The sequence below is a fragment of the Centruroides vittatus genome, unplaced genomic scaffold (genome assembly GCF_030686945.1).
Source record: "Centruroides vittatus isolate TY-2023 unplaced genomic scaffold, ASM3068694v2 scaffold_2520, whole genome shotgun sequence".
Taxonomy (NCBI): Eukaryota; Metazoa; Arthropoda; class Arachnida; order Scorpiones; family Buthidae; genus Centruroides; species Centruroides vittatus.
Window position 1 is genome coordinate 957,855 of NW_027122689.1, and position 25,719 is coordinate 983,573.

At 42.6% G+C, this 25,719-nt stretch overlaps 1 protein-coding gene across 2 annotated transcripts in view; it reads left to right on the plus strand.

Annotated features, from left to right (window-relative positions):
- Nucleotides 1-25,235, plus strand: part of LOC136987514 (CCN family member 2-like) — a 36,805-nt gene extending 11,570 nt beyond the window's left edge. Inside the window, exons 2-5 of one of the 2 annotated variants that reach the window (XM_067285252.1) lie at nucleotides 1,434-1,644; nucleotides 9,358-9,585; nucleotides 11,241-11,433; nucleotides 24,692-24,863. In XM_067285252.1, coding sequence (XP_067141353.1) covers nucleotides 1,434-1,644; nucleotides 9,358-9,585; nucleotides 11,241-11,433; nucleotides 24,692-24,719 — 660 coding nt within the window. In that variant the 3' untranslated portion in view covers nucleotides 24,720-24,863. Of the gene's footprint in view, nucleotides 1-1,433; nucleotides 1,645-9,357; nucleotides 9,586-11,240; nucleotides 11,434-24,691 lie in introns of both variants that reach the window. The other variant, XM_067285251.1, reaches the window with a different exon arrangement.
- The last annotated feature ends 484 nt before the right edge of the window (nucleotides 25,236-25,719 follow it).

Here is a 25,719-nt window from a genome sequence, read left to right on the forward strand (position 1 = left end):
CAAACGGAGTTTGAGTCTGTGCAGCGGATTACTAATTCCTATCTCTCTCTGGATTTCCGTGTCTGACAGCGCGGACGTGATGGCTCCGCTTTTGACGTTTGCTCGGCAGGCAGCCACGTACCAGGCGGGCATGCCGACCCATAACTATGTTAAAAAAATAATAGTAACTTTCGTGTCCCCAAGAAACTATATAGTTAATTGAGTCGAAGAATTGAGCCTTAAGATTAAATAATTTTCAAAAAGCATCAAATACTGCCGTGTCATAACATCTATGCTTTGAAAATATAATAGGGTGTTATAATTAAACTGACAAGACTGCGTAGAGAAGAATGTTCTTGACAGATCACAATGAAAATTGATGATTACCTTAATAAGAACACGGGGAAGAGAATTTGCGATAAAAAATTTATTTCATTGAGTGTGCTAAAACACGTTACATGCATGCTAATATCTTGTGAAATCATCTCTAATTGCTAGAAGTATCTGCATTGGGTATCTGCAAGAAGGACTAAGCTTTGCTAGCCAAACACTTATCAAAGTATTGTCGACGATATTCACATCTGAAAGATTTAAGGAAAGGATTTTGTCACTAAATGGACTAAAGAACATGATACAGAAATTTGAAAAAACAAATCGGGTGTGACTTTGGTTAGAAGCATATAATCTATTGCAAAAAACAATATGGAAGATGTCATACTTATGGTTACAGAAATCCATTCATCTGGCTGCAATCAAAGCTATTCGTAGTTAGTGTCGTGCAAGTATCTGGTAACTATAAAAAAATACCACTTTCGGCTTCTATTCGTAATACCGGTTGGCTTTGTGTTTATTACTGTATTATTATGTTTTGTCTAAGCTACGGACCGGGACTTCTTTGACGCCAGCCACCCCGTATGTTTAACCGTGGAAAATTTTGGATTACCTTTATTACAAAGATGGTAGATTTAAACCGACCGTTTACCGAGGTAAAGGCGGAAGGATAAATCGAATAAATGTTTAATATAAAGTTTTCTCCTTAGTCTATCGGATGTTGTAACAGAGAAAACAAGATAAAGAAGAAGAAACAAACGCGATTTGTTAAGTTCGAAAGTAAAGAAATCGTGCGTTTTGAAATTTTACGCTGTAGAAACTGTCGGAACCGCTATTTGGCGGTTAGTCTTTTCCACCGGAACTTTTATTACGAATGAAACATTAATTCTGAACTTCCTGGTCCGGGTATCGAAGTCGATTAGAATTCCAAAGTGTTACTTTGTCGTCTTATTTGCGTATTAATTAATATTTTTAAAAAAATTATTCACGTTGACTCTTCCTTTATAAATTTTACTGGCAGTAAACTTCGGACGTTGCGGTGGTTTACGTCTACCGTTAACGAAAAATTCGAATTACCGGAGCGCGGCTTCCCTCGCGCGACTAATTGTTCATTTGTCTTTCAGTCGGAGGTAGAGAGGTGTTCTCCCTGTCGGTGTCCCGAAGAACCTCCCTCTTGTCCCAGGGGCGTGGCCGTGGTGACGGACGGATGCGGATGTTGTTCCATCTGCGGAAGGCAACAGGGCGAAGCCTGCGACCGCGTCCAGCTGTGCGACTCCGGCCGACGGCTACGATGTCACTACCGACGTCCCCGAGATCCCACCGGCATCTGCCAAGGTGAGTCTCTCCCTTTCTCAATTTCTCTGCGTCGGACTCCGTTAACTTCTGCTTTAAAAGCCGTTCCCGCCCACTTTTGTCGTCCTTAATAGAAAAAAACTGCTGAAATTGTCGAGCATCTCGGTCGAACGAACTAGTCGATAGATTATCGATAATGGGGCTGGCTTACGGTTAAACAAAGCGTAATTCGAGAAACAGTAACCGGAAGTGCTAACGTAAAATATACGCCCAACGAATCTTTCACCGGCCAGTCGAGTCTAGAAATAGATTCGAGAGGGGAGTATTAAGTACTGTACTTCGTAAGTCGAAGTACACCTGTACGTTCACACAGATTTTTTGCAGGAGTTAAGTCGATTAGACGATAATAGCCGATACGACCCAAGCGGTTCCGTTCCCCGAACACTGGGAGTTCGGTGATGGGTTGGCGCCTAGCCCGGACGTGGAGTTTTCCGGATTTTCTCCAAGTCTGTAACCCCCGAATAGGGCCAGTTACCCTTAAAAGACCTACCGGAAGGCATTAGCGAAGTTGAGGCCGACGTTTTCAACGCGAAAACGTGTACGTCGGACGTTCGGCGCCGCTTTCCTGTAAGCCTAGAAGTTTGACAATGGCATTTGGAATGTCGAGCATGATTCCACTGGCTTTTCAAACGCCATTGTCAAACTTCTAGGCTTACAGAAAAGCGGCGCCGAACGTCCGACGTACACATTTTCGCGTTTAAAACTTCGGCCTGAATCTCGCTATTATTTCCCCGCTGTCACGTAAGGCCAAGAAGTTAAAAAGCTTCGGCCGGATCATCGGGTACTCACTCTCTATTGGAGTAATATAGCCAGAATGGCTGGCACTCTATATAAACAACGAGGAATAGATAGATAGATAACTGCTACGACAGTGGCGGAACTATAATGGCCCAAAGCGGTTCGGTTCAACCGTGGGGCCAAAGCGTCCGGCAAAACCATCCACCACCGAAACCATCGTTTTCGTCCTGTAAGTCTTTTCTTCGGTCCGGGACCGAAGGTTTTTTGGGGGATGCCAGTTCCGTCCTTAGCCGTGGAGGAGAAGGGATCAGCGTTAGAATTTCGAAGGGCAGACCGAAAAACAGTTGTCCGACTTTCGTCTTGCTATGATGCGTATTTTGGTCACACAGATATGCCTATTTCTCCGAATGCCCGCTGAAATAATTTCTACGTTATACTTAAGTTAAAATAGGCACCGTTCATTTTTTATCGTATGCAAACAGATATTTTCGCGTATATACGTGTTGTGAAATAACCCGTGCTTTCTAGGAGCGCCGACTACCGCCATCATCCACGTCGTGGCCGAAGGTCTCCCTTTCGTCTAATTTCTGCCATTTCTCTTTCGGTCGCGGCAAAGATGGAGAATTTTAATTTTTTTGGTCCGTGTTGTCCGTTGGCTTCGGACGACAAAGTGACCGTCATTTTACCTTTTCGTTGTCGTTTTGGGAATACGAGTAGTATGATCCAAAGCGGGTTTCCGTTACGCAATATTTCGTGGGTTTTAATTGCTTTTGTTACGGGAGGGTAAAAAGGAGACCGGTCGACACTAGCCGTTTGATCCCGCCGCCCGCCTTCCTTCCGGTGGCAGACAAGTTTAGAATTAACTAATAAGACGTGGCGATAGAAAATATACTTTACCGACACAAACTTTCTGCCCGATAATGCCAGCTTAATTATAGACTGGCTATTTAAGAAAGCCCGATAATACTGCGGATCGACTCGGGATAGGCACAATGGAACTTTAATCCCACTGTATATTATTTCGAAAATTTTATCTTATTGATAAGAATCAATCGCGCAAACAGGTTTTTTCCTCGCCCACAACTTAAGGTACCGGTGGCCACCCGCCGCAAGTTTTAAGTTAAGAACGTATGCGTGGAATACGAGAGTGTTTCCTTTCGCCATTAAAACGAGTGGTTGCTAAGCGTCGGTCTATACAGATTCGTTTTTCCGGACGAAACTGATTCGAACGGACCAAGTTTCCATTTCGTAACGAATCGGAAACTTGGTCGAATAAATAGATTATCAAAATCCGACATGGACGTCTCATTGGTTGCCGCCACTGCGACGTTCTTCGAACATCGTTAGTCTATTAGTTGTCGGATGGCGGCAAAAACAGACTCGGTGGTTACGGACGGTTCGATGGCCACGTCAAATCGTACGTGCCCGGATGTATCCGACTAGGGCCAATGTTGTTTTAGCGGTGAGCAGGTTTTCTCGAAAGTTGCAGAAAATGAAACGAGAAATCTTCTTATTTTTTTACAATTTTTCCGGGCAATTTGCTGATTATTTTGTTTCTGCTTTAGATTTTCAGAATCGGCAAATTAAATTCTTTGGTGGGAAGTTACAGATAACCAGAAATTATTTATTGTGGCCGTGCTAGCCAAAATTTTTAGTCATATTTTTCATTTATTTCGTTTAAAATACAGACATTCGATTTTAGTAGTCTCGCCCCTGTACGTCGTACTTTTCCTGTTAACGACAAAGTCGTACCTGCCATTTAACTCCGTTTACAGAACTTTTGAATTGAAACAAAGGGACTTTCGGGCTTAGTAAACACTAGTGTTGTGTTCACTTGGCAAGTTTTTCTATCAAATATCTTTATTTAGTTTAGTCGACTTTCGTTGAAAATCGGAAATTCGTATATAGTTCGTATATATTCGGAGCTTCTGGCTCCTAAGCTTGAATTAAATTGAAATAACGTGACTTCCGGTGCAAACCGGAATTCACGTAATTTTAATTCGAAAATTTTTCCTCGAATGGAGTTACATTAATAAATAGATGACCGGCACGACTCTATTGCTAACAGGAAAAGTTCGATGTACGGGGACTACTAGACACTACTAAAAAGTCGAGCACATCGAGACGAAAAATTGCAGCTCGACATTGCCACTGTCACAATAAATAATTGATCGTCACTTAATAAAACGTCGCCCGCCACGTCGAACTTTTGGTATTAGAAAGGATTTGTCTTCGGTTCGAAGATTCTTCGCCCGGTCGTTTCCTACCCACCCTTAATTTTCTTTCAAGCCAGATCGACGGAGGAGCTTTCGAGCCAAGCTCAATTATCCTTTCGATTAGCTCCTGCTAGCGCTAATCGAGAGGTGGATAGAATCACGGCGGTGGCATTAAGACAGGAGAGATTCTTTTAAGGATTAGCGAAAAGCGAGACGAAAATCTCTCCCGTGGCTTTTGTCCAATCCTTGGAAAATTGGACGGGAAGGAACCGTCCAAGAAATACCCGTACCGCATCGGCCGTCGAACGGCGGAGATTTGGCTATAAAAATCGCCAAGAATTGGGTAAAAGCTGCTAATAATTGCACGAAATGGAAAGGAAGAGGCTGAATATTTAACGAAGGAGAGAAGAAACTCTGTCGTAAATTCGAATTAACGGCCACAGCTTACTAATAAAAATCTCCTGCCACGTACGAAAATGTTTCGGTGCGGTTAATGCGGGAAGAACAAAAGTTTCTTTTTCTGAATATTTGATGTTAGTTGCGAGTTCTTTTCTGATTTCTACAAATGTGCGTTCTCTTCTCGGACGGAAACTTTGTCTTGCTCCGAAATTTCCCCCTTCTCGAAAGTCGAACCGGAAAGAATTTCCTTCTCTCCATTCCTTTATTAGCCCCGTCTTTCGCCGACGTCCGTCTTCCGTATATTACGGGCTACTGCTTTATTACACGAACAAAGCACGACTTTGTCGACATATCCGCCGGAAACAAAGGAGCGACGTTGGGAATTTTTCTGCCTAAATTACGCGCGGTGTGAAGGTGGCAAATAAATAATAACGTTGGCGCGATTTTTGGTAACGACGGGAAGGAGTAAATCCGTCTGACCCGAGTTTTAATCGGAAATTTCGGCGGTCCGTACAGGTGGGACCGAGAAAGATAAGACAACTTTTATAGCCCCGGAGAAACGGAAAGAATTTCGTCGTTTTCTTGGGTGGAAAACTCTGGAAAAGGGCGACGGTGGGTGGCGGTAATGGTTTAACTTAATAACGGAGCAATAAAAAGCGGAGAGGAGGACCGGTAAGGAGAATCGGCCCGAATTAGGCGATTACGATAAATACAATTACCAGTTATTTAGAGTCGGGTAATTATTTTATCCGCCACGGAAGTCGGAACTAATTGTCCAAGCATTTGCGGGAAAACCTGGCTTTTCTCATTACGTTAACCGACAAAACGAAGAAAATGCTTTTACCGTAGGCAACGCCGGTAGCGTTTTGACCTCACTCGAAAGTGCCGAGTGGTTCTCCATTTTCTTCTTCCAGGTGTCCTCACCGAAGTTCCGCTCGGGTTTGGAACAATTTCCTTTCGACATTTTTAATTTCGGTATTTGAATGTAAATCGGTGGTAATTAGATATCGATTTGACGTCGGGAACGAAACAGGGAAGGACCGGGTCAGAAGATGGCTTAAGTTTAAAGGAATAAATGGAGCACGAAACACGGAGGACTTAAACTGGCGCCGTCACCGGATCTTTTCGAACTTACCTCCGTCCTATTAATTTTTCCTTAATCATATTACAATTAACGAAAAATTAATGTTACTTACCATCCAAAGTCCGAGATTAACGTTATTTATTTCTCGTATTATATTACTAGACGAGAAATAAGTGACCTTACGTTATCGTCGGACGTTGCCCCCCTTCGGCTTTACTCTAATACGCCGGAAAGTGGACTTTGACCGGGCCGAGCCAATGTTCTTGGCCAAAGTTCCCTATGCTGGTTTATTTTCTTTTTAAGCCTCAATTTTAAAAAATTGTAAACATAAATTTCCACTGTCGTCCGTCCGTCCGTCCGTCCGCCTTTCCTTAATCTCGAGAACGGTGTTAGATAGACGAAAGAGGAGACAAGATATGAAAACCTTACGGGCAGGATAACCCGATTACTCGATTAATTAACGTATTTACTCGGATATAAGACGATCTCGCTATATAGGAGGCGGTGTGACTTTAGAGATCGAAATAAAGAAAATTAGATTTGTTAATACAATCCTAATTTTATTTCGTTTAATCACAAATAAAATGTCAAATGCAAACAACATGTTTGCCTTAATGCGTGGTGAATGGAAAACAAAACCAAAACATTATAATACACATGACCGGAAAAAGTTTATTTTTAGTGATTTAGAATATGCTAATATTCATTAAAAATAACAATTTAACTAATATAAAATAATTACATTTATAATTATTGCTAAGTGACCCGTATTTCATTAATGCTTTTATAAATAACTAGAAACTATTTTCTGTCAAGGAATGAGATGCAATGCGGTTTTTAATTAATTAATGGACGTAGGATTAAACGGATAAACAAAGGAAAGTGTGTCTTAATTTGTTTACGGTAGATGCCAACTCACGCTAAATAGACTGTAGACCTATAATGACGGCGTGAAGTATACACGATTCACAGAAATTATTGCTAAAACACAAAGAATCCTTCGCTCGCGCGTATAAGACGACCTAAGTTTTCGAAGCAGTAAAAAATGAATAAAAACCTCGTCTTATATGCCAGTAAATACGGTATATAAGAACTTCCGACGCAAACCGGACGTCGCATTGTTTCATTTCAAATATTTTCCTTCCTAAAAGTGTTAGATAAACGACCGCGCAACTCTATTTTTAAAGGAAAAGTATCAATATGATGTACGGGGCAAGCCACTACTAATTTGAAGCGGAGAGCTTATATTTTAAATTAAATAAATGAAAACTACGAAAAAAATTGCAGCCCGGCATTGTGACCGTGCCGCTATTTTAATATAAATACTACTGGCTACTGGCTGGTGTCCGGCTTTCGTATTTCGAACCGGCGAATTTATTGCGGCGCCGGGCTGCAATTTTTCACATCTCGATGCGCCGCGCTCTCCATTTCAGTAGCGTCATACTTTTCCCGTCAACGAGAGCGTCGTCTATCTAACTCCGTTCGGGAGAAAATTTTCGAATTGAAATAACGTAACTTCCGATCCAAACTGAAAGTTTGTATAATATATAGTGAATCGGAGCCTCGGCTCCTAAGCTTTCCATATCCGGTCTCGTCCGTTCTCGAGATTAAAGACGGTCAGACATTTGACGGTTTTAAAATTGCAGCCCCAATGAAGAGGCGTATTTTTCTGCACGGATGCCGCCCGAAAAATACGCGGACGACGACGATGTTGGCCCGTGCCACGTTTCTTTCGTTGAAATAGAAATTTCGTATTTCTCTGGAAGATCGGGCATTCTCCTTCCAATGTAAATAATGTATTATTTACGTTTTGATATTGGAATGCGGGTCACGCTCCAAATATTTACCAGGAAGACACTATTAAGCAAATTAGTCGCCGGACGAACAAAGAACGATTGGCCTCCGTTGGGCGGAAGTAGACTCCCGTCAGACGCGGGCGCCCTCTTTTCCTCCGCGTCCGGAAGAAATGGTTTCGGCGGCGGCAACGGGGTGGCCGAAACGCGCTCCGAACGGAAATGCCGCCGAGAAAGGCTCTAACTTTTCCGGTTCCGGGTTGTTAGAGCATTGCTAACGTCTGGGCCCGGAAGACGGTCGGTGTTTCCTTCTAACGTCTTTTTCCTCAAATTGTTTGCCACAAAAAGTGTACCTAAGAGTTCCAAATATTTTTAGCCAAATAATAGAAACAAACCCATCGTTTACAGTCCATCTTCGGCAAATTTTCGTTGCCGTTACTTTTCCCCACGGCCGGACGAATATCGGTTACGGCCCCTCTCTTAATCCTTTTTTGCAATAATTTCCACGTTGACGACGGTAGATTTTCGTATTTTTCGTATAAACCTATCGATCCATAAGTTTATATCAAACGCCAAGCGAAGTAAATGGCTTATCGATAGGATTATACGAATAATACGAAAATCTACCGTCGTCAACGTGGAAATTATTGCAAAAAAGGATTAAGAGAGGGGCCGTAACCGATATTCGTCCGGCCGTGGGGAAAAGTAACGGCAACGAAAATTTGCCGAAGATGGACTGTAAACGATGGGAAAAGCCCAAATGGGATTATTGGGCTGCGATTTTCCTATTTCGTGCCTATACATTCCCACTGTCGTCCGTCCGTCCTTCGTTAATCTGGAAAACGAAGTTAAGCGGGAGTCACACTTACAGAAAAAACAGCACTAAAACACACGTAAACCGAAAGCCAAACCAAAAAAAATTTACGTAAAATTTCTGAAAAATCAACTCGAGAGATGCTGGGTGGAAAATATTTTCTGGTCACGTAAAATGTAGATGTCGACCAATCGGATCCCCGGGAGTGATGACGCGTTTACAACGTCACCGAGGTGGTTGCTGCGCCGCCCTAGGCCGAAAACGAGAAACCGCGCGAGCTGCCCAGCTGTCATTTTGATAGTTGCTTCGCTGCTAGTAATGTGAACCGACACTCTAGACGGAGATGAAGTTTGTTATTTTTTTTATTCCTGTTTCTCGACGTTTCGTGGGAAAAAAGCGAAAAGCGAAAAATATAAAACCATTCTCTGGCGGTTTTGACGAGCGTTTAACTCCGCGGCTTTAAAAACGTATTAAATATGATAATAATGTAAAAGGATGCCGGGGGTTATTTTCGCGCTATTCGGTCCAATCTGGTTGTTAAATCGAGTGGAGTCGGCGCTTACTCGGAAATCTCCCGGTGTGTTCGCCATTAATCCAGTCGACCGGGAAGCGGAAAGGAGGAATGTTAAAAGGTTTTTTTTCCGTCGACAGTGAAACAAGGTCGAAGTTGTTTGGTGGCGGGACGAGTCTATCCAGACGGAGAGACGTTCAAGTTGGACTGCAGAACCCAGTGCACCTGCCAGAACGGAACGTACGGCTGCGTGTCGCTGTGCCCTCACGAGAACATCCGTCCATCCGGAAACTGCCGGAATCCTCAGCTCGTGCCTCTACGTAGTGCCTGCTGTCGCGAGTGGCTCTGCGAAACGTCCGTTTGGGAACGTAAGTCCATTTCTAATCGTTGCCGGTCCGACCGTCGCGCCGTTTCTCGCCCATGTCGATAGCGCGAGTTTATTTTGCCAATTAAATGCGTAAGTTTTTGAGAAATGTTGATTTTGCCGTTGGTTGTTCTAAAAGTCGTAACCGGATAATTTGTTTATAGAGAGAGAATTAAATTCCTCCACGATTCGTAAATCGGTTTATCTAGTTTAAAATTTAAAGCGAGAAGACGATTCTTTTTTCTCTTCTTCGTCCCCGGGTATTTCTCACTGTTTTAAAAGTCAATAGCCTCTTCTATGAATGTTTCATTCTTTATTCGACCCGTCCGAAGCGACGTAAGCCGACGATTTTATTTTTATAAAATGGAAATAAATTTATTGCTAAAACAAATTTATTCTTAAGTCGCTATCTATATACACGCCTTGTCCAATTGTCTTACAAAGGCCGCTGCTATTATTTATTTATTTATTTATTCCGTTTGATTTTCCCAAACTTTCTTTTTTTCGAAATTGCGCGCCTCCGTAACGCCACTCGTTAGCTTCTCCTCCTTTCTTCCCACGTTTCCGCAATGCCAATAAATATTAATTGAAATTCTTAGTAAATTGAATAATTTACCGGAGTAAGTCGATCTTCCGTTACACCCGCCTTTCTTTTCTCCACAGAATTAAGACCATAAATCTTTTATACATTATCGATTTACTGGCAAAAATTAAAAATCGCCTCCTAACTTCAGTTCCCCTATGGCCTTTTTCTCCCTTCTCGTTACCGTCGCTCTGGTCTTCCGTCACGCGTAACCTAGGCCATTAAAATAGGCTTTTACCTTTACGAAATATATATACATTTTTTTCTTTTTGGATAAAGGCCCACGAAAAAGTAGCCCCGGTCCGTTACTTAGGGGAAACGTGGCATAATACGGCAATAAACACAGAAGCCGTGGTACACGACGTAGCATCTACACCCGGCTCAGCGCGTGGAATCGTACTCGGGAATCCCCGGAGTAACGTCGGGAGTTGGTATTAAACACAAAGTAGAGGTAACGTCGAGTTTACCCGGTTGCTGGATGTAGAAATTTCGAGAATTTTGCGGACGGTTCTGTAAACGTCGTTATAAGACGAACAATTAAAAATTTCAATTTTCAGTTTTATATACTTATTTTGTTGACTAGAAATTTGTTTACAAAAATAACTTTTCAGTTTTAGATACTCGATAGAGAATTGCCATTCCAAACTACAAGACGACGACAAATATTATTATTAGCCCGTTTATAGGTATTTAGACGGAATCGAGTGTACCGAATATTAAATACATTACCACGTATGCATTATATAAATAAAAATGATGGTTTAGCGACAGTCCTCTAATTGTCGAGGGTGGAATGTCCGGTCGCGGTCGACGATAGGTTTGTTCCGTTCTTTCGCTAAATCTAAAAAAGTTTACGCTTCTAAACAAACGCCGGCTTGGTTTTTATTTCCGAAAGATAAATATATTTTACTTACGTTGGGTGGGCACCCCTCTCCGCTCCCCCGGACCGTTTTATTTCCGTTAGAATCGATCTAGACATTCGAAACGAAAAACCCACCGTTTTCTTTCGGTCCCTCTTAATTATCGGCGTGCATCGAAGGGTGGACCATCGTCTGATTTTGACCTCTCGTCCACAGATAAAGAACCGGACTGCGAGAGATATTCTTCGGAGTGGTCGCCGTGTTCGGTCAGTTGCGGGGCGGGATGGTCCTCCAGAGTGACCAATCACAACGCCGAATGCCGGATGAGAAAGGAAAGTAGAGTCTGCCAAATAAGACCCTGCCAGGAGACGACGGGGCCACCGGCCGTAGGACACCACACGAGGGTGAGGTTGGGTACTTTTTTCTTTTTCATTCCTTTTCCTCTAAGCCTCCCGCAAATTTCCTCCCTTTTCCGTAATTATTAATATTTAAAGAGGTAGAAAACGCGACGAGGAACTCCCATCGTCGTTTGGGAAGAAACGCGATTAGGGAAATAAGAGGATTTCCGACTCGGTCGGAAACTCGATACTTCAATCCTTCGGTGGGCGACGGAGGAAGGGAGTTTTGGTTTACGGTGCGCTTACGTAAATGGGGAAAACGCCCGTCCTCTCTTTTTACTGGGATCGACGATGACGTAAAAGAAGATTTGTTTTAGACATTTTGATTTTGCCCGTTTCTCGCCATCGGTGCGATTAAAAGGGCCCGCTTAGTGGGCCCTTTTTAATCGCACCGATGGCGAGAAACCAGGTTCGACGTATCTGTTAGTAAATACCCGTTTTTATATATTTGCCAGATAGGACTTTTCCTGGATAGGAGTCCGTATCGCGAAACGGCCGTAGTAAGAAACTTACGTAAACGGGACGTTTGAATTTGTTAGTGAGTGGGTCGTCCGAGACATTTGGTTAATGATCGACGTGGATTCCGGACGACCGCCAGAAACTCGTAATCGGAAGATAATAGGATGAATGGCCGAAGCCAACTCCTATTCGACCCCAGACTGTGGTCGGCGATTTAAAAATTCCAACGTTACTTCTCGATTAAAAGACGTTTTCCGAAAGTAGAATAAGACGGCCCCGCCATTGCGCCGTTTAAGTCTTAATCCGGTGATTCGAATTTTAAAAATTCGGTTTACCGGCGACCGGCCGTAGGCAGATACCTCTTAATGCCACCTCGCTCGCGCTAATGGCGACGGGCCGGCAACGCCACTGCGTAAAGCCAGTTTTGGTTTCGAAAAACGCGCGCGCAAAGTGGTGTAAACGAGTGCGAGTGCTCGAAATCGGTGACCACCGACGTATTTAAGCAAACCGCGTGAAATTCCGAGCGTGACCGGAGATAAAATGCCAGATGACGTAGAAGTTTCCATCGACTAGTAAGAGTAAAGTTATTTTCTTTTACCGCGGACGTATTCGAGTTTACTTTTCCGGATCATTTTCTTCACGGTTTTTCCAACTCGACTGCCCGCACTAACGACCTCTTCTAACCCGCTTCGCCGTCCATTGTTCCAGAATTACGGTCGTCTACGGACGGTTTGGCCGGTCGAACCACCCGCCAGAACTTACCAACGAATCAGAATTCGAACCCAAGTCCCCGGCGCGGTAAATTAACGAAAGACCAAACCGTGAAAATTTTTGGGTAAACGGGAGCGGCGTGTAAGGCGACTCGTTCCCGGGCCGTTGACGGGGTACGTGCCTCCCGGGAAGACTTTCTACGGACGGTCCCGGCATAGCTGTAGGGCAGGTTAAGAAACCCCCAGAAACCAACCCAGTCGGCTCCTTAATCGAGATGGCGTTCGATGGTATTGTTCCACCCAAGGTCTATATAAGAAAATCAGAACACGCGTACTGGAGCCGCCATTTTGGGTCTTTTTGAGTCGCGTGTTTAAAGCAAACTTGTACGGGCAGTCAGTTTTATACGACATTAATTAAACTAAAATTGCATAAATTAGTTTAATTAATGTCGTATAAAACTGACTGCTCGTACAAGTTTGTTTTAAACACACGACTCAAAAAAGCCCAAAATGGCGGCTTCAGTACGCGTGTCCCTGACCTTTTCATATTGGTTTCGCCTTCCGGTCTTTGTTGGATATCTTTGACTCGTCCGCATCCCTCGCTATACCCCGCGTCATTGCCGTTCGTAGGTACCAAAGGATGGTTCGGACGGATGACGTGGTGTAACTAAGGTTTAGTCCGTTCTACGAGTAAACCGGTATTTCTTTAATTCGCACCAGTGGTAATTATCCGGGCCGGCCAGGGTGAAGGTCGGTGGGAACGGGACGGGATCCGAAATACCCGGGACGGTCTACCGTCCGTGACTTTTCCACCCGTCCACCGGGATCCTCGGAGCGACCAGACGACGTCTTTTCTTCCCGGCTGCGGGTTTGAAATGGTTTGAGCTTAGCCGATTCCAATAACCGAGATTTCTTGCTATTTACTTTCTAAATTCTTTACGTACTGTACAATAGGATCTTCGCCTAGTGCCATTGGAGGTTTTTCGTTTTTGGAAAAGTTGAGGCTATCTTTGGCCTACGTCGTATTGGTTTGTTGTCTATATAGTCTCTATACGTTAGGCCGTGCGCGGTTGGTAAAATCCAACATTGGAAGTTTTTGGGCTGTAATTTGAAAAAATTATCCATATACAAATTTCCACTGTCGTCCGCTGTCTGTCCGTCTATCTTTACTTAATCTGCAGCACGGAGTCAGATAAATGAAAGACAAGACTAGATACGGAAATCTTGGGGACGGGAGGCTTTGATTGATTACATAAAAACAGCCGTTTTTCGAGGTCACGTTATTTCCATTCAAAATGTTTTTCCGGAAAGGCGTTACATAGACGACCGGTGCGACTCTATTGTTAAAGGAAAAGTGTGATGTACTGTACTGTACAGTACGGTACGGGGCGAGACACTGGTAATTTGAAAGTGGAGAGCTTATATTTAAAATAAATTAAAAATACTATTAAAAATCGCAGCCCGTCGTGACCGAGTGGCAATCAATAATTGCCGGTTTGGTTTGAAAATCATTTAGATGGTCAATTTCTTTGTAAATGAATTTTATTTTATTTAGTAAATTAATTAAAAATAGTATAGTTTGCAGATTTCGATCGCTTGTTAACCAGTAAGTCTGTAAATGATACAACCGTGACCCGGAAAATCGTTAATACGAATTTTCGATAAAGCCAACTAACTAGGCTATTGTTCCTCTAGCCATTCGTATTAACGCCAGTCGATTGTATTTACCTGCCCATAAACATCCGCTGGATACATTACCGTTCCATTCGTGTACATGGTATTTCAACTCGAATTCTTTGTCGTTTTATTCTTAATTCACTAAATGAGGGCAAGGAAATTTTAGTCGACGACCAAGTTTTTGTCGAAGAACTGATTTTCGTAAGATCCAGGCCAACGTAGCTACCGACCTTATTGCGGCGGTAGGCCGACGTTGGTCGAGACCCTTAACCACATTCGAAAAACGAGATTTATATAAGAAATTCGCAAGTTCTACAAATAATTTTACAATAATATTTCGGTTTTCGTTGACTTCGGTTATCGTCGATTTTTTCCGCGAAAAATTTGTCTGGGATTTCGTAGGCAAGCTCGTGTGACTACGCTGCTAATTTCGGGAAAACAAAGCGTTTTTCTGCTCAGTGTGGCATTGTTTCTCGTTGTGCGAGCATTACCCTGCGCTTGTAGTCAAACAATTCCATTGCTTTCTTTTCCATTTAGCTCTATTATCGGACCAAACAGTTTCCAGAGCCAGCAGCCCTTCGAATGCCATGTTAAATGTTCATTTATTCTTTCATTAGTCTTTTACATTCATTTTATATCAATTTCTTATTGTTTTTCGTATTAAACACTATATTAATTCTCTAGAAAATGCGTTTTTGATATGTATTTTGGAGTGTCTAGAACGAATTAATTGGACTTACATTGATTCTTATGGAAATAATTGCCCGGATTTTCGTCGGTTTCGGATTTCGCCGATTGTTTTCGAACGGATTATCCACGAAAACCGAGGTATCACTGTAGTTATTTTTGTGTCGGAAACTTTCTGGATTTGCCCGAAATCTTATTTCGAAAAAACATCGGCATGGCTATAAATATGCATTATAAATACTTTTAAAAAATAAAATCTCCAAGTTTGTTTCTTTTCCGCAGCACACAGTACGCCTTCGGCGTAGGAAATAAATGATTTATACTTCGGAACCGTTCCGAAGACATTAACTTTATGTCGTAGTTTCCTATTTTCTAATAACATACGACGGTAATACCCCGTTCGCACCGAGCATTTCGATCTAGATTGTGACCAAGGTCGGCGACTATGCCTCGGTGCGACCTCCCTCGACCGTTTCAATCTCGACTGAACGAAGTTCAATCGCGATCCATTCGAGAGAGTTCTTGAAACTAGATCCAGTCATAACACAGTCCCGCGCGTGCGAGAAAATATAAGATGGCTGCGGAACACGTGTCGGGCTATCGACAGAGAAATAAAAATGATACAGTATTTGGAGAGACGATGATATCTGTCTATTATTAGATATATGACAAGAAAGAGTACTGCATTTATTTCTAACCAAAACTTACATTTTGTTTGTTGGTGTTCGTGACTTACCGCGCAATTATGTCAGTTTTATCGTCGCGTGTAATAGCCGGGTTTTTCTCAAGCGGACTGCCTGTGCGAACAGCTCGACGTTCGACTGGCGACAGTTACAATCGAGATTCTGGGTAAATCGAGATCGAAGTGAGTCGTGGATTGTGTGCGAACGTCGTATAAAGGTTCCGGGAGCGAATTCCAAAGATTCCGATGCGTGGAATCCGTCCCCGCCACCCCACCGCTCCGTCGAGAGCCCGGCCCAGCAAGCCGCGGCTGGAAAAAATGTCTGTTTTAGTGCCCACGGAGAGAAAAGGATCAAAAATAAAAAAGAAGAAAAGATTCGATTGGCAAATTTGTTGGGAGTAGTCGACGACGACGATGTCATCGCTCCGTCTTTAAGCCGAATTTAGTTTTTTGCGCGCAACGAAACCCAGTCAAATTAACGTTATTTTGACGCATGCTAGAGGCTACACGGGAGACCCGAAACTGGGCTTTAGGCGGTCCGACGACGGAATAACCGTATTTACGGCCCGCGACCGAGATTTTTCGAAGCTTGGACGAAACGGAAACGGAAGGACGTTACTGGCCGCCGATAAGTCACGCGTTAACACGTTGACTGCCACGTGACTTTTTAGGATTCTGTTGTAAAACGCCAACTTAATTTAATTATACTATATTATTAAAAACTCTAATCAGAGTATATAGTAATAATCAAATAGCATATAAAATGTGTTTTTCTTAAAATAAAGGTATTACGAATTATCTCGTAGTTGGCTTATGTAACAGAAAGCTCTTCGCTAAAGCCAAACTACGAGTTAATTCGTGCACAGACACGATTCGTCCTGTCACTTCGCTACAGCCAATCGGAGATGTGCGTCTAAATTCATTAGTAATAAATCGGATATAGAGGCGAGCACATCACATTTACGTCTTTTTTGAGAGTGTTATTTTTTATTTATTTTTATAATCAAATTATAAATATCCCAAAATGGATAAGAAAAGACCACTGACTAAAAAACAACTTGATTACTACACTAATCTAAGTGATTCAGAATCTGACAAAATTTTTGGTGAGGATGGGGGAGTTTATTTGGCAGCGAAATGGTCCTGTTACTGTATGTAAATGGAAAGACAAACGAGAAGTCCTTACCATTTCAAACATGCACGTTGTTGAAATGGTAGAGGTGTTCAATCGCAATGGAAAATGTTCGACGAAACCGAATATAATTCGAGATTATAATCATGGAACGTCTGGCATTGACGATCAGATCAAATGCTATCGTACTACACAGCTCTAAGAAAGACTATTAGATGGCTCAAAAAGGTTGCATTACATATTATAGAAATATATATACATAATGCACACAAACTCTTTCAAAAAGCAACTTCTTCTAAAATAAAACTTATGCTTCTCTATAAGCTAACTTATGCTTCTCTTTTTCTCTAAAATAAAACTTATGCTTCTCATTATGACGAATGCTTCTCTAAACTAAAAGTTTAGAGAAGCATTCGTCAAAGCGTTGATTGGAGAAGAGATTCAACCAGTTTCAAAAAAAATTAAATTGCAGAAGCTTCACTATTTACAGAGTATCCCATCTACTCAGAAAAAACAACATCCGACAAAGCCATGTCGAATTTGTACCAAAGCTAAAAAACGCCGAGAAACGCGTTATTTCTGTCCAATCTGTCTTGAGAAGCCAGCCCTTTGCGTAGAAGATTGTTTTAAAAATTATCACAAACTATAAAAATATCGTTTTGCTTTTGATTTTGAATAAACATTTTATAATATTTTCTGTTCGTTTAAATTTATATTTTTGTTTTATAAATTATCACAAACAATAAAAATATTGTTTTGCTTTTGATTTTGAATAAACTTTTTATGATTATATTTTCTGTTCATTAATTAATAAATGTTCTGTTCATGTAAGCCAAACTTGATTTTTTGTTCTTGCCCCTGAAGCTATCTATTCATATTTACACTGATATACTACGAATTACATCGTAGCTGCACAAATATGGCAAGGAAACAAACTACGATATAACTCGTAGGTGGCGTCCTAGGCAGAAACGGTAACTACGAGTCATCTCGTAGATGGCAGTCAACGTGTTAAGTAGAAATTGGCGACTCTTCGGACAGTCCTCGCGCTTGGCCAAACCACTTCCTCTTTCGTTCGATCGACCGAGGCAAAAAATTTTAATTTCCCGGCTACCGACGCCACTTTCTAGCATATTTTAAGAAACAAAGGCGCCGTTGGTCAATACTTTCTTTTTCATTTGGACAATTCGCGAAAGGATTAGAAAACAATCGCGAAAGAAACCGTAAACAAAAGCCAATCGGTTTTGTTAATCTGAGATAATTGAATGATTTATTTTTTAATCCTAAATGCGCTCTACTCTTCACCCTCGTGACCGACCACTGTCCAGTGGACGACATTTTGTCGGGCTAAATGCTTACGTGGAAACCCACGGGATCCGGGCACTGAGGAAGAAAACAATCTGTCTGCCGATGGCAATCGCGGCTTTTATCGACTAAGAACGAAATGGAAGACGAGGACGAGTCGGCGTTCTCTTTGCCAAAATTCTCGGTCCGAATATAACGACGGAATAGTCATTTACGTTTTGAAAGTCTTTCGGGCCTTGACGCCGGCCAGTGTGGCGTAGTCTCGAATTTATCGCCATATATATATTTGCGGCGGGATTTTACCTCCGTTTTTCCTTCTAAAATACCACCGGTGAGGCATTTCTGCAAAAAATTGTCTAGGCCCGGTTGCTCCTACGCCGGACTGTCGACTACCGTCTGGCAGATTGGCGCGTTACTTTATCGGTCACGTTTCGTTATAGCCAATACGGACGTTGTATTTTACCAACGAATTTTATTCGGTTAACGGGGTTTTTCTTTTATCCTTCGGATTGTGTAAACAAAGTACTGCAGCGACAGAGAAAATGCCGGGCGTGGAAGATAATTTACCACCGCTTTCCGGAACCGTGGCTGGGCGGTTTCCTTCCAGACACTGGGTCTTACTTTTTCCGTGGCGGTGAAAATCCGCCGGTGGAATTTCCTGCCTGGTGTGGCTGGGGATCGATACTTTTCGCACCTTAACGCCGCCGTTAATAACCAGATAAACGGTTAATCCGTTTTCACCACTGCGCGATAAAGACTTGGAAAATTTTACGAAACCGCAACAGCTTTACCGGAAATCGCCGGATCGGTTTTCCCCGCCATTATTCGCCGGGATTTTAACCCTTTCTTTTTCCGTGGTGTAAGTTGGAAACCGCCTTTGAGCGCTTCCCCTAAATGGATTTATCTTAAATAAAAGAAACAGAAACCGGAAATGGAAAAAGAAGACCGGACTTTATTTTTCCACGTAGTTTCCCTCCCCACGTGGAAACATTAGATGCAATTTTACGTCCGCCGTTAAGGATAAAAATCAAGTACGAAAGAAACGAACTATACGTAGCCGACGACGCGATTTTAAAATACGAATATAGCGCGAGTGGACAAACGCGACTATGTCGCGCGGCCACACTAATAATAGATGCAAAAGAAAAAACGTTACGCGATAATATTTAATAAGTAACCCAGCCAATTAATAAGAGTAATAAACGGAAAACCTTACTCTTTTAATTATTTTTAGATTAACAATTAATATTCTATAAAAATAGTAATTATATTGGAGCCACGGGGACGGTGGCATCCTGGAATTTTATTCTAACAGCGGCTTTGTTGTTTCTTTCGGCTCTACAAAAACCCTAGCGAAAAAGGCGGGCGGAGAAAACTCGTCAGTCGTATATACTCGCGAGAAAAGTGCGAGGGCGGAAAAATACGCGCAGTTTCGAATACCAAAGATATTTATAATCTCAGATAAACATTCGTCTCCCGTTTAGGAGAACGAATATCTTATCTTACCATTAAGATATTTCGCATTCCTACGCAGCAATTTTCACTGTCATTTTATAATTAATTAATAATTCGGTTAGGTTTTTAAGTATATTAGTTCGTGGCCGTGCGAAAGTGGACCGTCCGAGCGTTAAAGACCGTCACCGGGCTTTAACGCTCTCCGGGGTAAATGTTTGCCGAGAAAAATACGGGATATAAAAAGCCAACATTTTTTATCCATAAACTATATTCGGAAAGAAAAAAATAATAGTATAAACGAAATAAATATTGCCGAATAAATAGTTATCGAATGTCTGCATCTTCTCGAATTGCCCATTAGTTCCGGGATCTGGTAGCAAAATCTTCCCCCTGCTCTTTTACCTATTAGAGAGGTTGAGGCGCAAGTACGAACGTTAAACTTGTACGGCAAGCAGAAGTACACGTTTGACGTTTTAAGTCCAAGTAAAAGACCTCGGGCGTCGTTCACAACATCACGTGACTCGGTGAACGTCGCGCATTGACTCACGGGAAATTTGTTGAAAAAATGGCGGATACATTTAACATCGAGGGTTACCAGCGAAGGTAAACAAACAAATTAAATTGTTTAAAAGTACTTATAGGATGTTTAATAACACTAAATAATTATTTTTAATTCTCCTACCGTACGATCGGACGATAGAACTACCTCATACTTTTGTCGAGGGAAGTAGTGGCTTATGAGGGTACCGAGGGCACCGTAAATTCGAAAACAGCTCGGAAAATTAATTTTTAGAAAATTTACGAACGTATTACGCTGTTGACGATAGAAGATGCCGTGGAAGAACAAACCTACCTTAAGATAAGCTATTATGAAGACAAATATATGTAAACTAGCAGGTAGGCCCGGCGTTGCTCGGGCAAAAGTAACGGTAGCGAAGATGAAGATTATTACGTTATAGTTAACCTTACCCGTTTTCACAGAATGCAAGAATTGGGTCCCCCTGTTTCCACACTAATTAGAGAATTTTTACATGGATCTAAATATATGTTCGATTTCCCGCAAAAAACGAAAAAAACCGCATCTGCGTCTTGCACGTCGCTTTCTCTTAACAATTTCATTGTTACTTAACACTTCCATTGTTACTTCACACTTCCATTGTTATTTAACACTTCCATCAAGAATGGAAGTGTTAAGACTTAATACTGTCCCTTTCCCCCGTGGAGAGGAATTTCGAAAAATCCCTTCTTAGTGTGCGTCCTCGTGACGTACCCTAATTGTGTACCAAATTTCAACTTTCAATTCCTTACCGTTTGGGCTCTGCACTGATTATTATTATTATTATTATTATCAACTCGTCTCGATTATATATATATATACTAGCAGGTAGGCCCGGCGTTGCTCGGGCAAAAGTAACGATAGCGAAGATTAAGATTATTACATTATAGTCACAACAAAAAGAGTATTTCATCAACGAACTAAGTTTTTCTAAACAAAGGTAGAATTTGAAAATCGAATGTTCTAATATTGTTCGATTTTCACGACGTGTTCTGATTATATCGTTCGATTTTCCTGAAAGGTTAAGAAAAACCGAACTAATGTGTTTAAATTTGAAAATCGAATATGTTCCAACATATTACTCTTTTTCTTTTTTCTTTTTTTTTCCAGCGCCCGTAAATCTTGCACGTCGCTTTCTCTTGTTCTCCATTGTTACTTAACACTTTGGTACTTAAATCTGGTACCCTAACTGTGCACCAAATTTCAACTTTCAACTCCTAACTGTTTTAGCGAAAATTAAGATTATTACGTTATAGTCAACCTTACCCGTTTTCACAGAATGCAAGAATTGGGTCCTCCCTGTTTCCAGACTAATTACAGAATTTTTAGATAGGTCTAAAAATATGTTCGATTTCTCGCAAAAACGAAAAAAGCTGCATCTGCGTCTTGCACGTCGCTTTCTCTTAACACTTCCATTGTTACGTAACACTTCCATCGTTGATGGAAGTGTTAAGACTTAATCCTGTCCTTCTCCCCGTGGGGAAGAATTTCGAAAATTCCTTCTTAGTGTGCGTTCTCGTGACGTACCCTAATTGTGTACCAAATTTCAACTTTCAACTCCTAACCGTTTGGGCTCTGCGCTGATTATTATTATTATTATTATCAACTCGTCTCGATTATATATATATGATAGATTCTATAGGCACTTCGCATCACTCGCTAAAAAATTGAATAATTAAATAATTTCCGGATTAAAATCGTCTGTTTCTTTACAATATTATTTGTAAATGCTTAAATAATCATTTAAGCATTTACGAATATTTAATAAAATACGTCATAATTTTAACCACAAAGAAAAAAATGAAGTTTAAACGGATCGTCTACTCGCCATTCTAGAGGTAGCGAACGCCATTATCGACCGTATAGAATTGCCAGATGGCGGCACTCGTCCGTCCACCGTTCACGTTTTGGGCTGAATACGTGCGCCTCAACCTAGTAACTATTCGTACCGGGATTCGAAAGTTTTATTTTATTTATGTACAGTACAGTACTTGTTAGGAAAATAGGCAGAATTTTTTAAAAAGTGACATTAAAATCTAGATAAAAATATTATATTTTAAATTCGTTTAATTTACAATATGTAAATTTTTTTTATGGCGGTAGGAAGTAGTTTTTAAAGACGGAAAAATATTATTTTGAATTATTTATGGACCCGTTTAAGAATTATTCGAATACTTAATATTATTTATTTCGCTATTCAAAAATTAAGGCCGTAAGATTTAGAACTACCGTATTTATATACTTTAACCAGACAAAATTGTTTAAAATAAGTCGAGTGTCGTTATTCTTAATAGCCAGAACCCATTAAATATTGGCTTCGATGGCAACACGGCTCTCCGATTAGTTGGAAGTCGCCCTCGTTAAAATTTCCAACGTTAGAAAATCTTTTATCCGTTATTTTCTGCCGTCTTTTCCGAAACGTCCGAGTCCCAACTGGCTGGACTGCCAGTTACCTGGCTACGTTTTAAGCCAGATTTGCGGATTCGACTTCTGGCGTGTATCGTCCAGCGCGCGGCCAAACGACGTCGACCGACGTCACCTTGGCTCTAGTGGAAGTTCGGGTACGGCTGTTGGAATCGCGCCGAGAACTTAAATCCGGCTGGAGGTTGGTAGGGCCGGACGGAAAAAAGGGAGCGGTTGGGGAGAGAACTTTGCCTGGGTAATTAGTAAATATTCAAATGTTTCCGAACTGGGTCTAAATAGTGGCGATCATGGAATAAAAAAGCCGATTTTTTTTTTCCTTAAATTAATTAGTATTTTAATCGTCGGCCGAGGGTGGCGAACTTAACAAAATTTTAAACCTGGCACCTCTGTCTGACTAATCGTCTTCTTTTCTTTCTTGCATACAATGGTTAATACGGAGTATAGGCTATTTACTCTCAGAGACGAGAATATCGACGCACGCATCCGATTAGCCGGCCTTTAGATGGAATGGTCGTAAACGCGCGGGGGAAATAATGTCTTTTAAAGGATACTGGCCCCTATTCGGGCGTTACGGAGATGGAGAAAACCCGAAAAACTCCTCCTGGCTAGCCCGTCTTAGCCAAGCGCCGATCCACCACCGATTGGAAAGCGAAGACCGCTCGGCCACCGGATACGTCGTTTTTAACAACCGAGGGAGGCTAAATGGCGGCGCTTCCTACTTTTCCCTCGCCGACGTCACGAAACATTTACCGATTAGAACAGGTGTGGCTTTTCTGTTCTTCGACCGTTTTGGACCCGTGCCCCGTCGGCCTTCCTTAATCGAAGCCGTCTATTTTTGTCGGCGAATGGCGCGGTCCGGAGTCCGAATCACGGATCGAAATTTTATCTTCCGAATCGGAGTGGTTTCGGACCGGTAGCGCCATCTGTCGACGAGTATTGTATACTAGGCGCTCGACTCTTTTTACCGGATATTCGGCCGAGATCTCCGAAAATCCCCCCCGCGGACGAAATCCAACGTCAAAGCCGCCAAAGCCGCGGACGAAATCCAACGCGGACTAACAAATTCTCTTCATTTTTCGGACGTAAATCGAACGGACCACCGTCAGAAAAAAAGATTAAAACCGCGGGTTAAGAATACGAGTGATTGGCTCTTACTCTAATCTTCTAGAAAGTATTGTGCAGTACGTATCTCTGGACGCCACGTTTTTCTCCTCCCCTGGTCGACGTCGGCGTAATAGGCGCGTATTTATACATAAAACCATCGCCACAATCGAGAAATTTGGTAATTGTCAAATTTTTACCGGTGGGCAAATATTTCCCAGCAAAACGCCAATCCGGCGCTTTTAGCCGCTTGCATTATTCCGCATCCGTATTAAATAAACTTAATATAGAGCTAGACAAAACTCTTTTATCCCGGTCAAACTATGGCATCCGCCATCTACTAACTCCGTCTCGGCGTTTCTGACTTATTCCAACGTATACGTACAAATATTTGAACGGCCTTCTTCCTATTCCTTATATTTTTATCCACATTCCTACCTTTAACAGTAGAATAACTTGTATCCGTACGCCCTACCGCCGCCCCCAACTTAACCATCCCATCTTTTTCCTACCGCTATCTAAATGCGAGACAAATTGTTCTTTAACTTCTATAAATTCAAAGCCATTTGTAAAAAGATACTCCGAGTAATTTTTCGTTTGTTTTCTTATTGTTTCGTTTTAGTTCTACCGCCTATTTTTAATTCATTGGGATTGTCGTAATGGGGGTGGCAACTATCGTCCGCCAGACGTGGCCAAAATCCGCGTAATAAAATGAAATAAATATTTTATTTTTCTCTCGTTTTTCTATTTTCGAGACACGAGGGAGATTCGGTCCGAAATGAGGTGATCGCGGGACCCCGCACTCTACGCTTGGAAATCTACCAAATATGTTTTGTAGCGTATAAAAAGCGATACTTTCCGAACTTTGCAGGCGAGTAGCGGGTCGGCAGGCGGACGAATGTTTAATGGAAAGACATCGAAGGGAGCGCGCCCTCTTCGGCGGTACCAGACGAAGGATTAACGCCCGGGTAGATGTAATCTCGGGTGTCGGACGGGAAGCGTGCGAAAAGTGGGTTGAGGGTAGGGGCGGCGGGACGGGTCCCGGAGCGGAGTTTGAATAGGTTTCCGTTTTGTTTTACAGAGGAACCATCTCTGCAGAGCGACGGTGAAGAGTTCGTCGCCCGTGCGCATCGTGGACGACAGGAACTGCTCTAGCGTGAAACTGTACGAACCGAAATTCTGCGGCCGCTGTCGCGGACGGCGCTGCTGTCGACCGCGATTGACGACCACGGTGGAGATGACGTTCGACTGCTCGTCGTCGGACCGAGAAGAAGGATCGCCGCTGCGCCTGGCCAGGGACTACATGTGGATCGTCAAGTGCGTCTGCGACGACCGTTGCTAACGCCCACGCATATCGGCTTTTAACAACCACAAATTCATAGTTTTTTAGGCGGCGCGGCTGCCCAGTATACGACGGTGGCCGGTCGTCCGAAATTCGTCTTTAGAACTCGTGTCGGCCCCCCCGCCGTTCCGCCCGCCCCCGTCCCGGACCTCTTAGATCCGACCTTCCCAACACTTACGACGGTCTGTTCACCAAATACGTACGATCCGGCACCGCGCTCCCGACAACCTTAGACTCGCACCGATCCTTGTAATGAACGAATTAAATATTTTGTCATCGTTTACCTTCGTTCCTCTTCCTTTCCTCTTCTCGCCGGACCAACGCGGCCACCCGCAAATTTCCTAGGGCCCGCCAGCCCAAATTCCCTCGTCTTTTACCCGCTTTCCTAAACTTTCGCAATTGCATTCTCGTGCAGTTTCGAAATGTCCGCCACGCGCCGACTCGGGGCGTTTCCGTAGAGCGGTGTTTTCCGCCCGTAAAAGAAGACGCGCCGACCGGGCCGCGAAACGGCAATGCGTTCCCATCTGCGGAAGGGAGCCTCCATTTTTTTTTTCGTTTTTAAGACACGCGTGACATAGATAATGGAGGCGGACAAAGACCACGCGGATGCCGAAACGCGTGGTCTTTGTCCGTTCTAAATTCGTGCGGAATATAAGAGCGAATGTTTTCTAGGTCGAACGCCACGCGCTTTCGTATACGCCTAGAGGGTCGAACGTCATTTTCTCACTTTCGGTCGGGCGAAAGAACTGCGTGTCCGTCGGATGACG